We start from the raw sequence: 22,537 nt of genomic DNA, 5'->3' as shown, positions 1-22,537 counted from the left end.
CCCAAAGTGAAGCAGTATGAAGGCTTCTGGCATAGGGGGATCCAGGAGCTCAGTCAATATCACTAGGGTTCTGCCTGTATTTCCATTTCTCATACAAACTTTCTCTAGAGCTTTTCTAGGGTAAGAACAGCTGCCAGCACCCAGAGTCCAGCTTAGCCTCAGAAAGAAGAGCTCTCCTCCCAGAAATCAGGAATAGGAAAGTCTCAGGGAGCACTCTGATTGGTCCAGCACCACCCATGAAACCATCCCTTATCCAATGGCTGTGGCCAGAATAATGAAATGATCTGATTGGCGAGGCCTGAGTTGTTCCCACGCCTGAGCTTATGGGAGCGGGGAGGGGGTGGAGGGTGTTTAGCCCTATCCAAACCCTGTGGAATGACTTTCTGAGTGGAAAAGTGTTGCCTATTTCTTCTATATACTCGGAAGAAATACATAAAAGACACAGCTGCATGTGTCTAGAAAAAAAAATAGGAGAGCTAGTTATTTCTTGACAGAAGCAAAAAAAAAGATTCCTATTAGATAAATATACAAACACCAGGTGTATGTGTGTAAATTCCCTTGGCCCCTGGACTCAGAAATGGTACCCAGCCAGCTGGGGTAAGCGAGCCAGGACTTTGCGACCCCTGGTGAGCAGGTACAAGCACTACAGTTATACTCCGCAAAGCAGAAGGCAGGAAAGCCAATTCGGGTGGGGTCACGAGAGGCTGTGGGGGACCAAAAGCTGAGCTTTGGTTTGTGGGGAGACGGTGGCATGGGAAGGGGAGGGAGACAGACAAGCCCCGTCTGGCTGACCTTCTGGCCCCTTCTGCAGGACCCAGGGACGGGCTCCAGAGTCAGCGTTGATCTAAGTGCCTATTCCAGACACGCACCGGGCAGGGACGTCCTGGCGCCCAGGGAGGAGCCGCTCGTGGTTACAGCAGCACAGAGGGTCCCCCGGCCATGACAGCGGGAGGGGGCCGGGCCAGGTGGCCGCACAGCCTCTGCACAGGCCAGTCAGCTGCTCTGAGACGCCGTGAAGCCTCCTTCCCTGATGTTCTGTTCCATTTTCTTGTCTTGAAAAAAAAAGAGTGGGGAAGGGGGGACTGTTTACTTAAACATCCTGTAACTGTGGCCTTGAGTAACCAAGCCTTTAATGTCAGAGAGCAGAAGAGAGAGAGAGAACGTGCAGCACATGCATATAACTTGCCGTCACTATCACCATTTTAAATCACTTATCATGCATTTGTTTGTCACTGCATATTTTTCTAAATTCAGTTTAGGACAGGAGTTAGAGCAGGCCCCAGAGTCAAAACACACCGGTTCATATCCCAGCCCCCTCTGTAAAATGCAGTAGTTGTGAGAATTAGAATAAAGGATGTTAAAGTACTGAAGAGCACCTGGCATACAGAAACTACCCCACCTTCTTTGAGTTTATATCAACTCGAACGTAGAAACCCAGTTTGGAGTTTCTACTTGTAATGATATCTACTGAGCTGAAAGAGATGTTCTGTGATAGTCGGAATTCTAAGAGGGCCCCCGAGACTCCCACCCCCTCAACTCCCACCCGCTCAACTCCCACACACAACCCTATACATCTTGTATAATCCCCTCCCTTTAAATGTGGGTGAGACTGAATATGATGGGATGCCACTCCGTGATTTGGTCATGTTACTTGGCAAAGGTGGAAGGACTTTGCAGCATCCTTGAGTTGGAGATAACCAAAATGGAGCTTATCCTGGGTGGGCCTGGCTTAATCAGGTGATCCCTTAAAAGAGGGACTAGGTCCTTCCTGAGGTTAGAGTCACACTCTCCTGCTGGCCTTGAAGAAGCAAAGCCATGTTGTGAACTGCCTGTGGAGAGGGGCAGCCTTTGAGAGCTGAGGGCCTCTATGCTACAACCACAAGGACCTGAATTCTGCCAACAACCTCATTGAACTTGGAAGAGGGTCTCAAGCCTCAGAAAAGAACACAACCAGGCTGACTCTGTGTTCAGCCTTGATCACAACCTTGTGAGACCCTGGGCGGAGGACCCAGCTAAGATGTGGGACTCCTGACCTACAGAAACTGAGAGAAATGTGTGCTGTTGGAAGTGACTAAGTCTGTGATATTGTTACACAGCAATAGAAAACTAATATATATTCTATGTCTGCTTAAAGCCTTGTTGAACTCTGTTTTAAAACGGGGTGTGCCTGAGTGTGTGTGTGTGTGTGTGTGTGTGTGTGTGTGTGTGAGAGAGAGAGAGAGGAAGAGAGAGAGAAATGGTTTAAAACATGGCCCCAGGGACTTCCCTGGTGGCACAGTGGTTAAGAATCCGCCTGCTAATGCAGGGAACACGGGTTCGGGCCCTGGTCCGGGAAGATCCCACATGCCGCAGCCCATGTGTCACAACTACTGAGCCTGCGCTCTAGAGCCTGTGAGTCACAACTACTGAGCCCGCGTGCCACAACTACTGAAGCCCGTGTGCCTAGAACCCATGCTCCGCAACAAAAGAAGCCACTGCAATGAGAAGCGCGCGCACCGCAACGAAGAGTAGCCCCTGCTCACCGCAACTAGAGAAAGCCTGCGCGCAGCAACGAAGACCCAACGTAGCCAAAAATAATAAATAAATAAAATAAAAAACAAACAAAAACAAAAAAACATGGCCCCATTATTTTTGTTATAGTTGAAAATATGGAGTATCATTCATTCAACAAGTATTTACTGAGTACATACTTACTATATGCAAGGCAATGGACTAGGAACTTAAACAGGATCAGAAACCAAAACTGGAAACTTGTTACTGCTGCTTCCTAAGAGAATTAAAGGGAGAATGTTTAAGGTTGAAACATGTCTTCTTAAACCACTGTTATCAGAGCTTATGCTTGTCACGGATGAGTTTCTTTGAGATAGTGAATGAATAATAATAATAGTAGTAGTAGTAGTAATGATAATAATAGCTAATGTTATTAAGTGCCTAGTATGCCCCAAGCCTCTTCCCATTCAATCCTCATAACACTAAGAGGTAGGAAGTTGGTATCTTTATTATTTTTGTATCATAGAGGAAGATACGGAAGAATAGAAAGGTAAATGACTTGTCCAAGGACTCACACAGCTGGTAGAAAGCAAAGCCAGAACTAACCCAGCTCTGTCTGGCAAATTCCATGCAAACAAACTTTTGTTGATCACCTACTATCTTGTGGGATCTTAAATGGTTCTTTTTGCTTCTTACCCCCTTTGCCACCCACCTTCCAGAGGATGCCTCTCCCTTCCATTTTACTGAGACAGTGGTGGCTACCCATGTCTGTCTCCCCAGATTTCCTCCAGAAACAATAGAGAACAAGAAGAAAAATTAAAGCTACACAAAAACCACACCCTCAGCATGGCTGAAAGACAGAGAATGCCTAAACTTCAAAATCACTGTAAGTCAAAAAAGAAGGGACTTCCCTAGTGGCGCAGTGGTTAAGAATCCACCTGCCAATGCAGGGGACACGGGTTTGCACCCTGGTCTGGGAAGATCCCACGTGCCGCAGAACAACTAAGCCCGTGCGCCACAACTACTGAGCCTGCGCTCTAGAGCCCGCGAGCCACAACTACTGAGCCCACGCACCGCAACTACTGAAGCTCGCACGCCTAGAGCCTGTGCTCCACAATAAGAGAAGCCACCGCGATGAGAAGCCCACACACCGCAACGAAGAGTAGCCCCTGCTCACCGCAACTAAAGAAAGCCCACGTGCAGCAACGAAGACCCAACACAGCCAAAAATAAATTTTTTTAAATAAATAAAAGAAAAGAAAAGAAAATTCCCACTGAGTGAACTTTCACGTTCCTGCTTCACCACCAGAGCTCCAGTGAGCTCAGGGAAACCTGCAGGCATGTATTCTGGGGTAGAAACAGGGCCAAAGGAAGGGAGAGGCGTCCTTTGGCAGCGGGCTGGTCCCGCAAGCCAAAAGAGAACTAAAAGATCAGAAGTATCTCATTATACATCCTTTACCAAATGGAGGACTCGGTATATTGTGACAGATTAAGGTTTTTGCACTCTTCAGCGCTGGGATCCTCCCCTCCCCGTTTCCTGTTCACTGCCCTTTTCCCCATCCCCACCATTAAGCAGCAACCAGGCTTCTCCCTTTTATTGGCTGGGAAGAGATAAGACTGCAAAATGGCAGTGTGTGGGGGGGGGGCGGCGTTTACTAGCTTTTGATTCAGAAAGCTAGCTATCTGGATTTTTCTTTAGGGGATGGAATAGGCTCAAAATTTAAGCAAAGGATTTGGGAGAAAAACATTAGGAGTAAAGAGCAAGATTCTCTCCTCCCCCTGCACCCTCCAACACTTCCCCCAATCCGACCCCAGCTACAAAAAAAATTTTTCCCCAGAGGTGGTAAGAGGGGAGATAGAGGAACTTGATGAGAGCTGAGGCATCACTGGGTCCCCGAGAAGGAGCCCTACATCCTCTGCCTCGCTCCTATTTTAGGTCTCAGAAGTCCAGAGGGGTGTGTGGTCAGAGCACACCTGTGAGCACTTCCTAGGTAGAGCTGCCTCTGGACTGGAGAGTGGTCACCTAGTGTCTCTACTCTTACGGTCTCAGCGCTTCCCTGTGCCCCCGTGTGGCTCAGGACAGTGGTCTGTCTGGTGACTGCTGTACCCAGAAGTCACAACGAAGTTGCCCTGAGAGGGTGGAGAAGAGAGGAATGAGGGTCATTCGGGCAAACATGGTGTTAGAGGCTCACAAGGGAAATGTCTCCAGGAAAGGTAAGCAGTAGCCGAGGACTGGTCCAGCCCAGCGAGTGCCTGCATGGTCAGACAGCATCAGGGGCACGTTGGCCCCTGTGGCTGCTTTGGTCCCATGGAAACCCTCAGAACTCAGACACGGGGGAGAACTGACTATAATGAAACCTCTCCCTCCTGGATGAATGGGCTTCAGGCTGAATTGCAGAGACCCAGTGGCCTTCCTGACCCCCCGCCTCCCTTGTGAGAGAGGTAGAACATGGCTGTGGAGCATTGTTTGGGGAGCTGAGGCAGGAGGAGAAGGCGGTCGCACAGCTCGGGGATTCTCAGGCTGATGAGACATCATCAGACCTGCTGCAACGACAACAGACATGATTACAGCTCTTCCTCTTTGAGAAACAGCCAGTGGCCAACACCCCTTTCCCTTTTTGATTGCCCAGTAACGGGGTGTTACTGGAAACTGAGGAGGAGGGGTGCAGTACAAGGAGAAATGCAGAGGCGAGCGGAAGGAGGGTGAGGTAAAGAACTCTGGGAGTGGAGGCCTTCCATTTGACCAGCTGGTTCCCAGATGACCCTCCGACTCAGGTTCCCAAGTGGGCCGGGCTGCTCGCATCCCTGGTAAAGGGGACGTACCATCGCCCTGACGCCAGGGCACAGCTGGTCCTTAGCGTCCCCTGGGACAGAGCGCCACACAGCTTGCTCCACACAGGGTACTGATCACATTTTAAGACCATGTGTTGGTTTGCCTGCCGGCCTTTCCCACCCCAAAGGATATCTTCCTTTTTACCTCTGTCTCTCCTTTTTCTATAGGACCCAGCTCCTCCAAGGTGGACAGGAAGTATTCGGTGAATAAATCACTTCACAAATGCCTAACAACCTCTGGGACGTGTCACCTTTGTTACCACCTCTGAACTCACCTAGTGAGCTACTTAATACAGCCACTACCAGGAGAAGTAAGAACACATGCCCCATAAAGAAACACAGCGGACAAGGAGGAAGTAACCCCAGTGCAACTGGAGAGTAATTGTCCCGCTCTGGGAGACCCCTGACTGCAGTTAGGTGTCATAACTTTGCTTTGGCTTCTCCCTCAAGGAATGTCAGCACCTGAAAGGAGGGTAATCTGGTGATCCTGGAACCTTGCGACTCAAAGTGTGGTCCCTAGACTGGCAGCATCAGCATCACCTGGGAGCTTGTTGGTAATGCAGGACCTCAGGCCCCACCCAGACCTGCTGAACCAGAGTTTGCATTTAACAAGAATACGGATTCAGGCTTGAGGAGCGAGGCCTTTGATTACAGAGAAACGGTTAGGAGTGGGGAGACCAGTGAGGTGATGCAACTAATTACTATTCAACAGTCAAAAGAAAACCAAAGAGACCTAGAGCACAACGTGTGACATCCGATGCCCAAACCAGCCTGCCTGATCCCAGCATGGCCATTGTGAGATTTTTAGCCTATGAACATTCACGACTGAACTAGAAGGCCAGTGGGATGTACCCACCTGCCACGTCCCCAGCAAAGCCTTGGCCACTACCCCTTGTCCGTAGCGGGCCTGTCTTGACAACCCTAACCCCCCTCTAACCCCTCTCCTCAGGAAAAATTGACCATTTCCTACGTTATTCCCAGCACAAGGTAGGCACTCAATAATTGTGTGCCAAGTAATGAAAGCGTTGTGCTAGCAGGCTTGGATCAATTAGTGATTGTAATTGAAGCTGAATGTAATTAATTATATAATTTTGGGCTGTTCAAGTTTACTTCTACTAAAATTACATCATGAGAAAGGGGCATGAGGAAGGATTACAGAGAGAAGGAGGGGAGGTAAGCTTCCATGTACAACAGTTGCCCATGGAGTCAGACCTCCTGCCGGCTGTGTATGTAACCAGGACATTCTGATCCTGAATCCCATTTGGACCCAGAGTCCAAAATCAAGGACTTCACCTCAGTACCAGGGTTGTGCGGCAGTGGGCACTGTCAGCAGCAGACTCTGCTCAATTTGGGGATATTAATCCTTGCCTTGATCCATTTCCACTGCTGCATGTTTTCCATTATTCACGCCAAGTGAGTCTCCTCTCTGCTCACACTCAGAGGATGTCAGAGCTAAAAAGGCTCTTCGGGCATCTTTAGACCAGTGCTTTGTAGCCCAATCAGACCTCATGCACCCTTTTCACAACAAATATTTTGCAATGCCCCCGGCCATCCTGAAACAAAATCCATAGAAACTATCATCTATGTATATATAAAATTAATCTACTTGCATAATTTTTAAAAGTCAGACTGATGCAGGTACACTGGCCATTCAAATGCAGGCTCTGCATTTTCACTGGTTAAGTGTTCTCCCAGAAGAGTGACCAATAATTCCTAAAGAAACAAATCACCCCTCAACTCTCATGGTAATTGCATTCCTGTAAAATTCAACAGGTATTAATACCATGAAAAATAAAAAGGTTTGCCTTTATATGTAAAACAGAGTTAGGCTGTAGATTCAGTTCAGTCGGGATTTTTACCACATGAATATCCTGGACACCACTCTGGTCACAGGACAATTCTTCGCTGGGTGAAGCTGCCCTGTCCATAGGAAGATGTCTAGCGTCCCTGACCCCACCCGATCGGTGCCAGTAGCAATCCCTAGTCATTATGATAACCCAAAATGTCCTCACACATTTCCAGAAAGTGCCTGGGGGTAGTAGCACCCCCATGGAGAACCGCTCATTTAGCCCAGTCTCCTTAATTTGCAGGTAAGAAATCAGAGGATTAGGGAGGAGAAGCCTTGGGCTAAGTGACCAGCTGGTCAGCACCCACCGGTCTCCGGACTCCCATTCCAGGATCCCTCCTAGCTCCACACTGCAGCTTCCAAGCTGAACACTGCGGGAGGAGATCAGGCTTTTGGCCGGAACTCCTTTGGTTCCCATACTCAGATTCATTATTGCTCCCCACGCCCCCAGAAGACCAAAGGCCCTCCAAAGGAAAACACAGCCATACAGTGTCGAATAAAGTCCTCTAAGCTAGGGAATGACATCTCAACGCCTTTCAATTAATCTGCCCAAATGAGCCCAAGATGATCTCCTCCCCACCATCAGAGAGCTAACTTGATCGTCTTCCTGTCTTCATTTATGAGAGCTCTGAAACTCTCCCAGGTAAAGAAAGGATCCTACTTTGAGGCCCAAAACAGCACTTAGGCATTACATGCCAACACTGCTCAATCAGGAGCAGTTGACGTGTGTGCTGTGTTAAGGATTCTGGAGCCATATCCCAGTTCAGCTTGAGAGGATACAATGACCAACTTGTGGAGTTTGCATGGGCCATGGTAGGGGCCAGGTGTTTGTTACGTCTGTCTTAGAACCCTAGACAAATCCAATCTATTTTCCTAGGTCAAAAGCTTTGCCAGTGACAGTCTATTTTATACCACTGGCTTCTCTGTTTAAAACTTGAGGCAAATGTCTCCTTCCTGATGGTTGACACAGTTCAATCATGAGATAAATTGCTTTGCTACAAATGGCAGTACTAGACTCTCATCTCAGAATCTCACTCATTCACTCAGGACCTGTGAGTTGAGCATACAATGTGCATCAGTCATTGGCAGTGGGGAGATGTAGCAAACCTGTCATATTGCATGTAAGAATCATCCTTTTCCAAGGTCTCTAATTCATAAAATAGTATGCACCACACCAAAACTCAGCATTAATACCCACCATTTTTCATCTGAAATTGATGTACCCTTAGTTAAGGGATCAAGATGACCCAGTGCACAATATACGCTGAGAAAACCATAATTCAAAAAGAGCCATGTACCACAATGTTCACTGCAGCACTATTTACAATAGCCAGGACATGGAAGCAACCTAAGTGTCCATCGACAGATGAATGGATAAAGAAGATGTGGCACATATATACAGTGGAATACTACACAGCCATAAAAAGAAACGAAATTGAGTTATTTGTAGCGAGGTGGATGGACCTAGAGTCTGTCATACAGAGAGTGAAGTAAGTCAGAAAGAGAAAAACAAATACCGTATGCTAACACATATATATGGAATCTAAGAAAAAACAAAACCAAAAACAGGTTCTCATGAACTTAGGGGCAGTACAGGAATAAAGACACAGACATAGAGAATGGACATGAGGACACGGGGAGGGGGAAGGGTAAGCTGGGACAAAGTAAGAAAGTACCATTGGCATATATACACTACCAAATGTAAAACAGATAGCTAGTGGGAAGCAGCTGCATGGCACAGTGAGATCAGCTCGGTGCTTTGCGACCACCTAGAGGGGTGGGATAAGGAGGGTGGGAGGGAGACACAAGAGGGAGGGGATATGGGGATATACGTATACATATAGCTGATTCACTTTGTTATACAGCAGAAACTAACACAACACTGTAAGGCGGTTATACTCCAATAAAGGTGTTAAAAAAAAAGATGACACAGTGCATAGCAATTGATTATAATTAATGCCTTGAATATTTTTTTCTTTTTTGCTAGGACAGCCATATTTTAAGGAAAGTGTCTTTAGAAAAAATGGCTAAATATTGGCTATCTTTAAAGTTAATGAAAATAGGTAATCTAGAAAAAGACATCCATAGGAATACAAAATAATCGTTCAAAGAGCTGCCTCTTCAATAAATACTTATTAGAAATACAAAATTAAGTCAAATACTCTTGCATGAATTGGTTTTAAAAATCTTTAAAGTGAAAAAAAAAAAGGCAAGAAATAACAGGAAGGTTAAATGGATCTGAAAACGTTCAAGAATACTTAACTTGAGGTAAACTGGGCTTTGGGAGAATGGATCCTTGGGCAAACAGGTTTTTGGCCAAATGACCGTAGGCAAGTTGGCTTTAGGTGAACTGAACAAGAGCCAGTTTGGTGGGACATGTTGGGAGGCAAGGAGGCCAATGAGGGGATCAGATCTGAACCAGGATGCTGGTGGTAGAGTGGGAGAGGAGAGGATACAGGACATACAAGGTGATACAGTTTATGGGGCATTTCTATGAAGGTCAAGACCCTCACTTCAAAGGCTGACTCCTGGCTTTTGCACCTGGGTGACTGCTGGTGGCACCAACCACTAAGACAGTGAATGCAGGTCCCTTGGTAAAAATGAAATTTGGGGAAGTACTGGCCCCGAAGAGAGATAGAGATGGTCTCATCAAATCTTGCTTCCAGGTAGAGCTGCTGACTGGCATCACTGGTCCCCAAGAGTTGTTTAAATCCTTTTCTCTCCTCCCAGACCACAGACCTCCTGGCTCACCTCTGCCCCCACCGGCAGGAGGCTCTCTCCTTACCCAAAGCCAGCTGCTCTTGTGAAATATACCCCAGTTCCTTAAAGGCAAGCGTCATGTCTGATTCATCTTGTCTCTCCACTCCCCTCCGCAATAAAAGGGCATTGAAGGGATGCATGTGACATACATGAATCGAGGCATGTGTAAGTGGCCACGTGATGACCAATGAAAGGCTTACTATGGCCTCCACTGTCCTGGTGTCAAAGAGCATGCAAGAGACAAAGAGGTGGCCCTTGCCCTCCAAGGACTGCACAGGGCACGCAGACAGTTGAGTGTGGATGGTGGGGGTAGACAGACGTATCAAGAGAACTGAGAGGGGGAGGAGAGGAGCTCAACAAGGGCAGTGACCTTGGGAAGTTCCCTACAGAAGGCAGGACTTGAGAGCTGTCATGAACATAGAAAGCAGAGGGCTTGGATATAAGGAAAAGCAGAGAGAGGCAGAGTGAACACCCAGAGCAAGACTGTGGAGATGGGGTGACCATGGAGATGTCTATAAAACATCAAGATCAGCCTGTTTAGGAATCTCACAACCCAGACAGGCAGAGAGAGGTGACAACCCTCACAGGAGCTCTCATCTCACTCAACGGGACGTGTGAAGTAGGAAAAGCAGAAGAAAGAGAAGTTTCCACACACACAGTCCAGTTCCCAAACTCATCCTTGGTTAAACACGGGCTCTGTGAACTGGCCAGCTCAGCTCTCAGGCCAATGGGGAGCACCTACGGGAGGCTGTCTTTACCTTAAATGCTCCCAGGATGTCTCTTTCAAACTAACACTGTGATTAAAGAAAGAGCTCCTGCCAGCTCTCTGGTGGTAACCTGGGTGGACAGCAACTACGAGAATCAATAAGAGAAATTAAGCCTATTTCAGCCAAAAAGCCAGTTTCTAAATACCCTATGGATCATCAGAAAATAGCCATGGCTATTATAGAAAGCGTGTCCATACAACTGGTATCCAGCCAGAATGGCATGGCCTTTGTGTTGGTTTTGACCAGAAAATAACATATAAGGTAACCAATCAGCAGCCCTCACTCTCATCGTCTCAACAACAGCAGTAACAATAAGATCTTACTGTAATTTAACTCTGTTTTCTCTTGCTCAGCTCTCTGGAGAGTGTCCAGTCTATAATCGTCTCTTTATTTTCTATCCCTGTAGACATGTCTATTATGCTCCTCTAGACTTCCTCTGGGTTCTCCACATCTTCCAAACGTGGGTCCAGGGCCTTTAAAGATAATAGCTGCAATGATAAGGGCACTTTGGGTTAAAACGCAAATACCCAATTTAAAGTAACACACAAAAAAGGAAGAGGTAGATTTATTGGCTCATGTAATTGAAAAACCAAGGTGGATCTGGCCTGCAGGAATGGCTGGATCTAGGAGCTCAAAAGAGAGGCAGGCAAGATAGCCACTGGAACTTAGGAACCAGTGGAAAGACAGTCATCCTCCACAGTCTTCGCTGAAAGTCACAGGAATGCCCTTGGAGTCATGAGCCCATACTGGAACCAATGTCTGTGGCCAGAGAGATGGCCATCTGTCTACCCCCATGGCGTGTGGGAGACACTGGATCAGCATACTCCCAGGAAAGGGTGTCGCTACAGGAGAAGGGAGTTCTGTTAAAGCTGCAAGGGATGCTGGGTAGATAAACTGTTCACTTGCACGCTATGTCTCTGTTAGTTTCTTAGCGTTGCTCTTCCCTGTCGCTTTCACTGGCACTATCTATTCACATTCATCACAGTCCTCCAAGAAAGGGTAACCTATGGACAACCACTCCATTTCATAGCAGGGGAAGCAGAGGCTCAGAAACCGAAACTAGCTGCCCAGTGATAGCAGAATTAGGTTGATGGGCCTGACCTCCAGCTGCCCGGCTCAGTGTAGGCGACTGACCGTAGGCAAGTTGGCTTTAGGTGAATTGAACAAGAGCCAGTTTGGTGGGACATGTTGGGAGGCAAGGAGGCCAATGAGGGGATCAGATCTGAACCAGGATGCTGGTGGTAGAGTGGGAGAGGATACAGGACATACAAGGTGATACAGTTTATGGGGCATTTCTATGAAGGTCAAGACCCTCACTTCAAAGGCTGACTCCTGGCTTTTGCACCTGGGTGACTGCTGGTGGCACCAACCACTAAGACAGTGAATGCAGGTCCCTTGGTAAAAATGAAATTTGGGGAAATACTGGCCCCGAAGAGAGATAGAGATGGTCTCATCAAATCCAGGACAAAGGTAGGAAAAAGATCAGAGCCTACTCTGGACACATTGTGCCATATGGTTATTATGGACATAAGCTGTTACAAGTCGGAACTCACTTCTGATCAGCTCATTATAACATCCTGAATGTTCCTGGTTTCTCTTCTAAATCCCATGTCAGTCATCATTTTTCCCTGCATACCTGAGGGGAGGCAGGAGGGAGAGGAAGAAGTGAAAAAGGCAGAACCTCCTCTATATTCCTACTTACCATGGGGCAAAATTGAATCTCTGCCAGTCAACTTCCCTTATAAGGATTTCCCTAGAAGGGGATGCATTCCAGCATCCAAGGCTGCCCAAGAGGCTTGATGTGAGGCCTCGCTGGCTGGGTGAGCCCTGGGCCATACAGGCCGACCCTCTGCAGAGAAATGACTACTCCTAGGGTGCCACTGCCCAGCTGCACTCACTGCAGGAAGCACGGAAGCCCACCACTTCAGGAACCCACTAGCTCCAGACTGAGGAGGCTGCAGGAAGGCAGGATGGGCCCAAACTCTAGCAGGCTCAGTGGAAGCAGTCCACTCCAGCAGAGGAAAATGGGAAGTCAGTAGTTGAGAGCCGAAGCTCTGGCTGCAGACTACCTTGGCTCAAAGCCTGGCTCCCCATACCATTCACTGCTTGTGTGCCTCTAGCAAGCAACCTAAGCCTCCGTGCCTCAGTTTACTCACCTGTACACAGAGGATAACAGTGGTCCCTAGACTTCATAGGGTTGTCATATGCCTGGGAGGAGTGATGGCCAGCATCCAGCAGAGGTTGCTACATGCCCAAATAAAACATCAAGTTGTACCTACCACCTCAAGATCACAAAATGGCTGCTAAAGTTCCAGACATCCAAAACCACACACCAGTCTCCCCTGCTGGAATGAAGAAGAAGGGGCAATACTCACAAACTATACCTATATCAATATCTAAAAAAAAAGCTTCCCAGAATCACTCCAAAAGATTCCTCTTCACCTGCCATGTCGTGTGCCACCACCAGCTGCAAGGGAAGCTGGGAAACCAAGACCTCACTTTTTCAGGCTCTCAAGTAGAGGGCAGGGTTAAGAAAAGGCGTTGGGAATACGGTCTGCCATGGGGGCTAATCATAAAAATAAGTGACATTTATTGAGCACTTGCTATGGTTTCTCTTCTCTAAGCATTTCTGCAAGCACATTGCATATATTATCTAACTTCCTCCTCCCAATGACCCCGTGAGGTAGGTACTATTATTCCCACTATTCAAATCTAGGAATTGGAGCCCAGAGAAGTTGTGTTGCTTGCCCAAGATCACACAGAACACTGAGGGCAACAGGATTTGAACTCAGGCCAACTGTAGAGAGAGCCCAGGCCCTTGGGCTGGAGGGCATCACCTCCATGATGGTAGCAGCCGCTGTCAACAGATGTTTACAGATACTCTGATGTGCACATGCTTACATTTGGCACAAAAAGGAGCAAGCACCCAGGGGCCAGGGAAGAAGACCCCCACCTACACACAGCCCTGGAAACTCCAAGAGGGCAAGGAATACCCAGAGCCCCTGACCTCTGTCCCCAATTCATCAACCTGGAAGGACTTCATGTCCCACCCAGTGTCACCTTGGAGGAAAGTCCTGCCGCTGGCACTCCACCCTCCAGCCTTCCCTCTGTTATTACTCACCTAGAGGAAGGATCACCAAGCACTTCCGTCATTCATGGCTTGGGCAGTCAGTCGTGGGCTAGAAACAGTCGACCACCAGCCCAGCTGAGACTCTGACTTCCCCTCTGGGCACTGGGAGGTGGTTGCCAGTCCAGGCTGATGCAGAGGACACCAGGCCCACCACTCAGGAGTGACTGACCAGAGGGCTCCCTGCCAACCTCCCACTAGTGATTTCCATGTCTAGGGCTGCAAATACACCTGGAAAACAAAATCGCTAGTGCCAGGCCTATCTTTTGGTGGGAGGGGTTTGGTGCTCACGCTTCTGATGTTACATCCATTTGTCACTACATTTGTGTGTTTGCTTAAAGAGTTAACGTGTGGTAAATGTAAACATTAAAATTACACAGCCATTTGTATTACCTTGTGTTGGTATAGCTGCATTTTTTAGTTTCCTGGGAGCCTTTTAATTTGGAAATAGCCAGGCCTCCCTTAATCTCAAAGAGGCTCTGCCTAACGCCCACCTGTGGAGAAGTTCATAAGCTGCGTTTCTTCCTTCTCCAGAAGATACCTGGAAGGTGCATGAGCCTAACGCTGGGTCCCAACCCTGGCTGGGGAGCTTGAGAGAACAAAATCAGTACATCCCCGCTGTCCATATGATGTTTCCCGGGGTGTGGCACGATGAGGGGGTGTCCCTCCTTCGTGGTATTCTTCCTCAAACCCCTAATCCCATTCTCATCACAAGAAAACATCAGACAAGCCAAACTTGAAAGACGATCTACAAGTACCTGGCCAGTGCCCTTCCGAAGTGTCAAGGTCATGAAAAACAAGGGACGTCTGAGGAGCTGTCCTAGAGCAGGGACTAAGGAGACGTGACAAATGAATGTAAAGTACGTCCTAGACTGGATCCTGGGATGTGGCGAGGACATTCGTGAGGAAATTGATGAAACTGGAATAGTTTAGTTGATGGTATTGTACTAATGTTAATTCTTAGTGTTAATAAAGGTTACCCTGGTTATGTAAGGTGTTAACATTGGGGAGAGCTAGGTGAACGCTATGTGGGTGTCCTCTGGGTACTATCTTTACAACCTACTGTAAATCTAAAGTTATTTCAAAATAAAAAGTTTTAAAAAATTGTTTTAAGTGCCTGGCCCTCATTCAAACCAAGTTAATCAGAATCTTGGGCATTCAGAGCTCTCCCGGTGATCCCGATGTGCAGGTGGAGTTGAGACCTATAGACCAGAGACTTCAACCGTGAGTGCGTACATCAGAATTCCCTGGGGGGCTCGTTAAAACAGACTGGTGGGTCCCGCCCCCAGAGTTTCTGCTTCGGCAGATCTGGAGTGGGGTCTGAGACCTGCATTTCTCACCAGCTCCTGGGTTACACTGATGCTGCCTGTCCCGGGGCCACACCTTGAGAACCACTGATCAGAGCCTTGCAACTCAAAGCATCGTCCTCAGACAAGCAGCATCAGCATCCCCCGGGAGCTGGTTAGAAATGCTGAACCTCAGGCCCCACGCACACCCACTGAGGCAGAACCTGTGTTTTAACATTAGCCTAGGTTACTTGTGTATACAGGGAAGTTTGGAAAGCACTGCTCAGGAAGGAGGGATGAGGAAATGGGAGCTGAAATGTCAGGGGTCAGGGGGCTATGGACACCCATCGCTTCACCACTTCACCAGCCTGGACTTCCCTTTACACACGGGAAAGAGAAAAACAGGAAGAAACACCAGAGGCTCTTTGCTATTGCTAAGCCAAAGGCAGAACTGGGCAGAAAGAGCACTTCCTGTCCCTTGCAGTGCTGGCCAGGGGCACGGTGACCCGGCTAGAAGAGGAGCTAGCCGATGACGGGGGCTGAGGCAGCCTCCAGAGAAGCCGAGTAAACCGGGCCAGGAGGCACTGGCTGTAGGAACACGGACATCACAGCCCAAGGTTTAATATTTACTCTGCTGAGGGTCCCTCATCCTTCCTTTAGAAAAGGGGAGAGCAGCTTTGTAATAAGCTTTTCTCCACAGGAGGGAAGGAGGGAGGGAGGAAGGCAAGGAGGTGAGAGCAGAGCCTTTCTGAACAAACGGGTTTTTACCAAAATATTTGCAGACTTAAGGCTTAGGAGACGGGGCCTCCCCAGTCCCCCTTGGCCAGTTACAAACAGCAGTGGCACCAGGTCGCCGGGCATCAAGGCCTCTCACCCCCGATCCAGCCCAGCAAACATCACCCCCAGCAGGCCAGGCTGCCAGGAACTCTCTGAGACCCTGTTCATCCTGTCTATTCAGATCTTGCCCAGTCACCAGTTCCCAGCTCAGACCCTAGCTCCGTCTGGCCACACCCTGAGACTGCTGAAGCCCCAGTGTCCCTCGGCAAGGCTCCATCCCACCCTTCTCACATTTGCTTACACTGAGGGTAATTCCAAACCTCCAAAGCATTACCCCTGAGGATTTGTGCCGCTTGGAGCCACACTCATTTTCTGAGATGTCATCAGAAGTCCCTACAGCCGTGAAGTGGTGGAGGACGGGAGCACCTAGCAGCCCATGATGCTGAGAGTGACCACCCCTGATCCCGGGAGTGGGCTCAGAACACGGCGGAAATTAACCTGACAATCAAACAAGGCAGTGTTCCTAGCAGAGGGAGACTGGCATGTGCAGCTTCTTTTTAAATACACAGGTTTCAACTCCCTTGAAAATAGTGAAGCATTCTGAGAGTCTAAATATTTGCGTGTTTATTGAGCACTTACTACAAACCAGGACATCCGCACTTCCTATGAGCTGGGTGCATACTCGAGAAGCCAAATGGGCCATCGAGTTGGAATTCTCCTCAGGTGGATGAGAAGAGGGAAGGGGAACTACAGCCATGTTGCCCAAATCAAAGAAGCCAACACCTAAATTGAATAAGGATCCAAGGGTTAAAAGAGAAGGTGCTCTTCAAAGTAAGCTGGTGCTGACTTCCTGACACATTGTAACTGCTGGGAGAAGAAAGCCGCAGGATTTTACTGGAAGCACCAAACCCAAATCAATGTATGGAAGTTCCACAGGACAGAAGGGAGCAGGGCAAAGGTCCCACGTATAAACTCACGTGCACACTCTCTGAGCTGCAGAACAGAGATCCTGAGATGGATCCACCAGAGGTGGCTCCACCTGGCAGAGCAGAAGGCATAGACCAGTGGTCAGTCGATAAAGACGCACCTCAGGCCAAGTACACGGGATGAGGAGACACCAGAGTGATTGTTATACAGTGAAGAATCTGCCTGGTCTTTGTTGCTTTGTCTGCTCCTGGGAGACGACCTCTCAGTCCTTGGACTTTCTTAGTGATGGGAGTATCTCTGTTATTCATGGTGTGCCCCCTGGATCACACCTGAGCTTATGCTAAATGACTCAGGATGGGGTTGATAGCAGCCCCACCTTCTCCAGGGAGGGAAGGGGGCCTGGAGATTGTGTTCAGTCATGTGGTCAATGATTCAATCAATCGTGCTTATATAATGAAACCCTGATAAAAACTCTGGACACTGAAGCTCAACGAACACATTTCTGTGCCAAGAGGTTCCCTTCACAGCAAGAACCCAGACGCTCTGCATTTGGGATCCTCCCAGACCTCACCCTCTGTGTCTCTTCATTTGCCTGGTCACAAGTGTAGTGCTTTCCTGAGTTCTGGGAGTCATTCAGCAAATTATCAAATCTAAGGGGGTTGTGGGAACCCCCAAATTTGTAGTCAGTTGGTCAAAAGTGTAGATGGCCTAGGGACCCCCAAACCTGCAACTTGTGTCTGAAGTGAGGGCAGTCTTACGGGAACTATGTGCTTAAGGGAACAGAGTCTGTACTAGCTCTAGGTGGTCAGCATCAGAATTGCACTGCAGTATCACAGTGGTCCAGGTCCATCCTGTCTTAGGCCCGAGGAACATGCAGGACTCAGTCTGCACTTCCAGAACTTTTTGTCTCCTTCACCCATCCACTCCCCCACTTCCACTGAAAATCCAACTTTCTCTGAAGTCAGGGTGTTAGAGTCACAATTCAGGCACATATGACAGCTCACGGAGCAGGCGTAATCCATATCTCCAGCGCTGTGGAATAAAAAGCAAAGCATGGACCCTCATTCAGCAGCTGAGTGACTTCAAGCAAATTACTAAACTTCTCTGAGCCTCAGTTCCCATCTCTGCGAGATGAGGCTAATGACCCCTCGCCCTCATAGAGCTGATGAGACAAGTCAATGATGTAACTTATTTACAAAGAACCTAGCATGTTCTCTCACACGTGGAAGGCACTCAGTAAACACTGACCCCTCCTATTTTCAAACTGCTCTGTACCCCAAGCTCTCCCAGCCTCTCAGCTCTCTCTGGATAACTGTTCTGGCAACATGCTGATGTCTTAGATCCCAAGGCAGCAGGAAGCCAACCATTAAACCCAAAGTGAAAAGCGAGTAACCATTACCTTGAACAAAAAGGACATTTATATTTACTTCAGTGGCTATAAAAGACACCATAAAATGTAATATGCAGCGTGCGTCCTCGTGACTCATAACAGATCTTGCAAATTATTCTCTCAGGTCTCTGGGTGCAACCAACTGGTCACTAAGAACAATTAATTCTTTCAGGAAATAAAGGGATTGCGAATCATCTCTGGTCAGTGAAAACTCTGCTTCTTGTGTTATGAATAAAGAGAACGGAAAATGAGACTTAAATTTAGGGTTTTTTCTGCCCTCATGAATGCAATGAAGTAAGATTGGAGAGATTTAAACACAATTACTCTCTGTGAGCCTGGGTGCTCGGTGAGAGCTAGGACCTGCCATATCTGGGGTCTTGGGGATCTGGAGACCACACAAACACAGGAGTTTGCGGGTGTCCCCAAAACAGGACCAGATGATCGAGTGGGGGGGGGTGCAGGCTAGCAACAGGCAATAAGGTAGAAGCAGAGTCCAGACAGGCGACAAAGAGGTTTCAGAGTGGAAGCCCAGCCACGGTGACTGAACTTTAGACTTCAGTCTCCAGGACTGGGGGTATCAAATGATGAATCCAAGGGCTAAGTCAGAAGCCAACTGGTAGAACAAGGCAGGTGCCAGGTCACAGGGAATGAGGTGAGAAACTGGGGGAACCAAAGTCAGAGGTTTCAGCTGAGCCTCTGAGTTCCTGGCCTTGGGCTTCCTAACCACTCCAACCAAGGTCTCAGTCTTAGAAAGTCAGAGAAACATACAAGAATCAGAAAGCTGCCGCACAGTGGAAGGGTGGAAGGATTTCAGGGCCTGGAAGCCGAGCAGATCACAATGTCGCACGGCATCCAGACCCACTCCTACCTAGTGGCCGAAGTGGATTCACTCCCAACCTGGAATAAAAATCCCACTGACCAAGCTCTGCTCTGCAACCCTGAAGGGGTTTTTATTGAATCACAGTACATAAAACACCAAAGGGGTCACGACGACAGCAGTGAACTCACAGCTGCCACAGAGGCTGGCGTGGGCGCCAAGCCCTCGCTAAGGTCGGCACCTCTGAGTGACAGCGCAAGGAGAGGAAACTGTTCTCCAGTTCAGAGAGCACGCTCCCTTCCAGCAAAATCAAACTTCCTACAAGTTAAATGTGCCCTCAGTGGGATTCATGGTCCATCCTGATAACAGGAAGGGTTAACGGAAGGGGGGGGGCATCCAACCCAATGGCCCACATGGGGAGCGGGAAGGCAGACTGCCGTGCCTTCTCCCTGGATACAGAGAGAAAGGAACCTATCACATGGCACAGCTTGGGGGTCCCAAGACAAGGGCTCCAAAGGAGAGGAATTTCAGAGGTGGAGCACAACGGTGCCATGGACAGAGACCGTGGGGCTCCAGGCCACCAGCTGGCAGAAACGGGGCAAGCGCGTAGAGACATGATGGAAGAGTGAGGAGTGAAAAGACCCCTTGGCCACCACAAGGTCACACCGGGAAGGGAACAGTAAGTCCACTCAGTGTGGAGCAGGCAACAGCCAGCAGAGCAGGGCCAACACCCAGCTGGCCAGCCTCAGCCCCTTCACACGCAGAACGAGTTCATGAAGGTTGATCTGCCATAAGTTGAAGGCCTCACTGAAAGAGATCTGGGTCCTTCTGAAGAATGAATGGGTATTCTTCTTCTTGTGCCTGCAGGAGGGGCAGGAAGGAAGGAGAGAACAGGAGATAAAGAGGTAAGAAATACTCAGTATCATTAGAACAATGGAAGATGGTGGCTTTGCCAACTCACCAGCCCCCTGCCCCAGTGGACAACTCCTGGTTACGGATCAGACCACGGCCCAGTCAGGGACCTGAGGAACTCAGCTATTCCAAAGGCATCTTCCAGGTAAGTGGGGTCAGCAAAAGCAGTTGTTTCACAGCGTATCAAAGGTTTAGTGAACCCAGTGGGTAGCACGTTCCAATGTTACCATTTTTCCAAAAGTATAGTTAATGTTTATCAAATCAGAATCCCCCAAACCCAAAGGTAAAAGCTTTCCCAAACTTTCTGAGGGTGAGAATCACTTGGAAACCTAATCAAGGTAGTCCTGGGAGGCTGGGGCCACTGTGGATTCAGCCCAGTTCAATCTCTTCTGCACCAACGAAAGGACATGATGAAAACTGGTGTTTATGATGACCACCTATTCCAGACTTGTGTCCTGTTTTTTTTGGCTGTGCCGTGTGGCTTGCGGGATCTTAGTTCCCCGACAAGGGATTGAACCTGGGCCCTGGCAGTGAAAGCACCCAGTCCTAACCACTGGACTGCTCCGGGAACTCCCGAGACTTTGTTTCCTGAACCTCAGAGGAAGAATAAATCATGTTCGGCCCTTTCTGTATACAGTCTATTTTCCTGTAATCTAACTCAGTATTTGATAGTGGGTACATGATGTATGTGGTCAACACTCCCTTCACCCATTTACCAGAATGACCCATTCACTGCCTAGAATGGATGGGCTCGGAGCTGACCACAGTCCAGGCTTGCCCTCTCAGGTGAGAACATTCAGTCAGAGCATAGGCCTTCCTGTGTATTTGCTACTGTCAGCTAGGAGAGCCTAGAACCCTCTTTCCTCTGTCACTACCCCCCTGAGGAAGCACCCCTCCCTTCCTCATCAACACCTCAAGGGTGCTGAGACATCTAAAAAGCCCTGAGATTCGAGATGGCCTGCTGGTGACACTCTCTTGAGTCACAGCCACAGCTGCAGGGAAAAGAACACTGGCCTCACTGCCTGGCCAATGCTGGGGACACAGTCCCGGGACCAGCTGGAGATGGGATGCGAACCCGGGCATCCCGATCCCAAGTCCGGGGGACGCTTGAATGGGACTGAGATTTTCCGAAGACACTGTAAACTTTACTAAGGGTAAGAATCACCTGCAAAGCTTGCCCGGGAGGGTGAGGTCCTAGAATCCACAATTTTAACAAGTAGAGGTGGCTCTCTGGACCACCTCAAAACACAGCCCCAAGGCATCAGCCAGGTCACTGGAGCTGTGTTGTGCCCCTAACTTCCTGCAGGGAGAGCTGGAGACCGGGGAGCTCAGGCACGGCCCTGGGGACTGGTGGGAAAACTGGAGGTGTGCAGACCTCTGGGGCTGGCGGGGAGCTAGAGGGGAGGAGCGGCCAGAGCCCACACTCACGCGGCCAGCGGACCCCTGGGGCTGGCAGGGAGCTAGAGGGGAGGAGCGGCCGGAGCCCACACTCACGCGGCCAGCGCCTTGACGCAGCAACGTGACATGTTGAGGAAGGAGGTGGCGCTGGCGCGGGTGCCCAGGGCGGCCTCGATGCCCCGCAGCAGGTCGTTGGTCTTGAAGATGAGCAGCATCTGACGCGGCACAAGGTTGAGAAGGTGGCTGATCTGCGGGAGGTAGTTGGCCGCATTGTTGCGGATCTCTGAGTCCTGAAGCAGAGATAGGAGGACAAACAGATGGCTGGCATGGGAAGTGGGGCCCCGGGTGGCGGGCTGTCCGGGCAGCCTGTGACCTGAGGGGCTGCAAGGAAGCTCCGGGAGGGAGCGTCTAGCACAGCTGCCTCAGCAGCACTGGGAATCCTCCCCAAAGGGAAGCCTAGCCCAAGGGGCTTTGTAGCCGGACAAACCTGGATGGGACATCTCACGCAACTTCTAGCCAAGCACCGAACGCGGTACAGGAGCAGAAGCACATCAGCAGGAACCAGGCCGCATTTCTGCTGCCTCTGCCATCCTAGCTCCCGGCAGCCAAGGTCACCCATACCCAGCCCCCAAGCCCCCAAGGCCACACTGACTGGGGCAGGAAGTCTACCTCCCCACCAACCATTTGATGAGTCCAGCCTCTGAGCCCGGGGTCCACCCTTGTGTTCTTTTCTAAGGCTTCTTCGCTGGCCGCCAATTTCAGGCCAGGCCTGGAAGGAGCCTTGGAAGCTGCTGCTTCTGAGTCACGTCCCTCATCTCTCCAGCCAAGCCCAGGCTGGTGCAGTTGAGAGGTCTGAGCTGCTGACCCCAAACCCAAACCCAAAGTCCTGCCCCATACCCTGCCTGGCCCCGCACCCCACCAGACCTGCCCACCTGGCCACCGCTTATCACTGTCCTCCACGCTGGAGCCAGCGTCAGCCCGCCCACTGCCCGAGGTCCTCCTGTCCCCAGAGCAGGATTCAGGGCTGCCCTTGCCCCATCCTGGTGGGTAAGTTTGGGGTCTGGCTTCCCAGCCTTCCCCGTCCCTGAGCTCTGCATGGTTCTGGGCAGATAACTGCCTCTAGCCAGAGTCCTGAGTATAGAGTGAGGCTCTGATCCCTTCTCAGTCTCCAGAGAAACAGTGATGGTGACAACGATGCCAATAGTCCAC

The 22,537-nt window shown here is 49.4% G+C and overlaps 1 protein-coding gene across 1 annotated transcript in view; it reads right to left on the bottom strand.

The window, feature by feature from the left end:
• ADCK1 (aarF domain containing kinase 1) overlaps nt 1-22,537 on the bottom strand; it is a 159,853-nt gene that overhangs the window by 29,519 nt on the left and 107,797 nt on the right. Inside the window, exons 10-13 of the mRNA XM_049705309.1 lie at nt 21,425-21,618; nt 12,248-19,879; nt 2,695-11,182; nt 793-1,052 (exon numbers count right to left, since the gene is read on the bottom strand). Of these exons, the coding sequence (XP_049561266.1) occupies nt 19,708-19,879; nt 21,425-21,618 (366 nt within the window). The 3' untranslated portion in view covers nt 793-1,052; nt 2,695-11,182; nt 12,248-19,707. The remainder of the gene's footprint in view (nt 1-792; nt 1,053-2,694; nt 11,183-12,247; nt 19,880-21,424; nt 21,619-22,537) is intronic.

This window comes from Orcinus orca, chromosome 2 (genome assembly GCF_937001465.1).
Source record: "Orcinus orca chromosome 2, mOrcOrc1.1, whole genome shotgun sequence".
Taxonomy (NCBI): domain Eukaryota; kingdom Metazoa; phylum Chordata; class Mammalia; order Artiodactyla; family Delphinidae; genus Orcinus; species Orcinus orca.
Note: the sequence above shows the minus strand (reverse complement) of the source record. Positions and strands in the feature narration are given on the sequence as shown.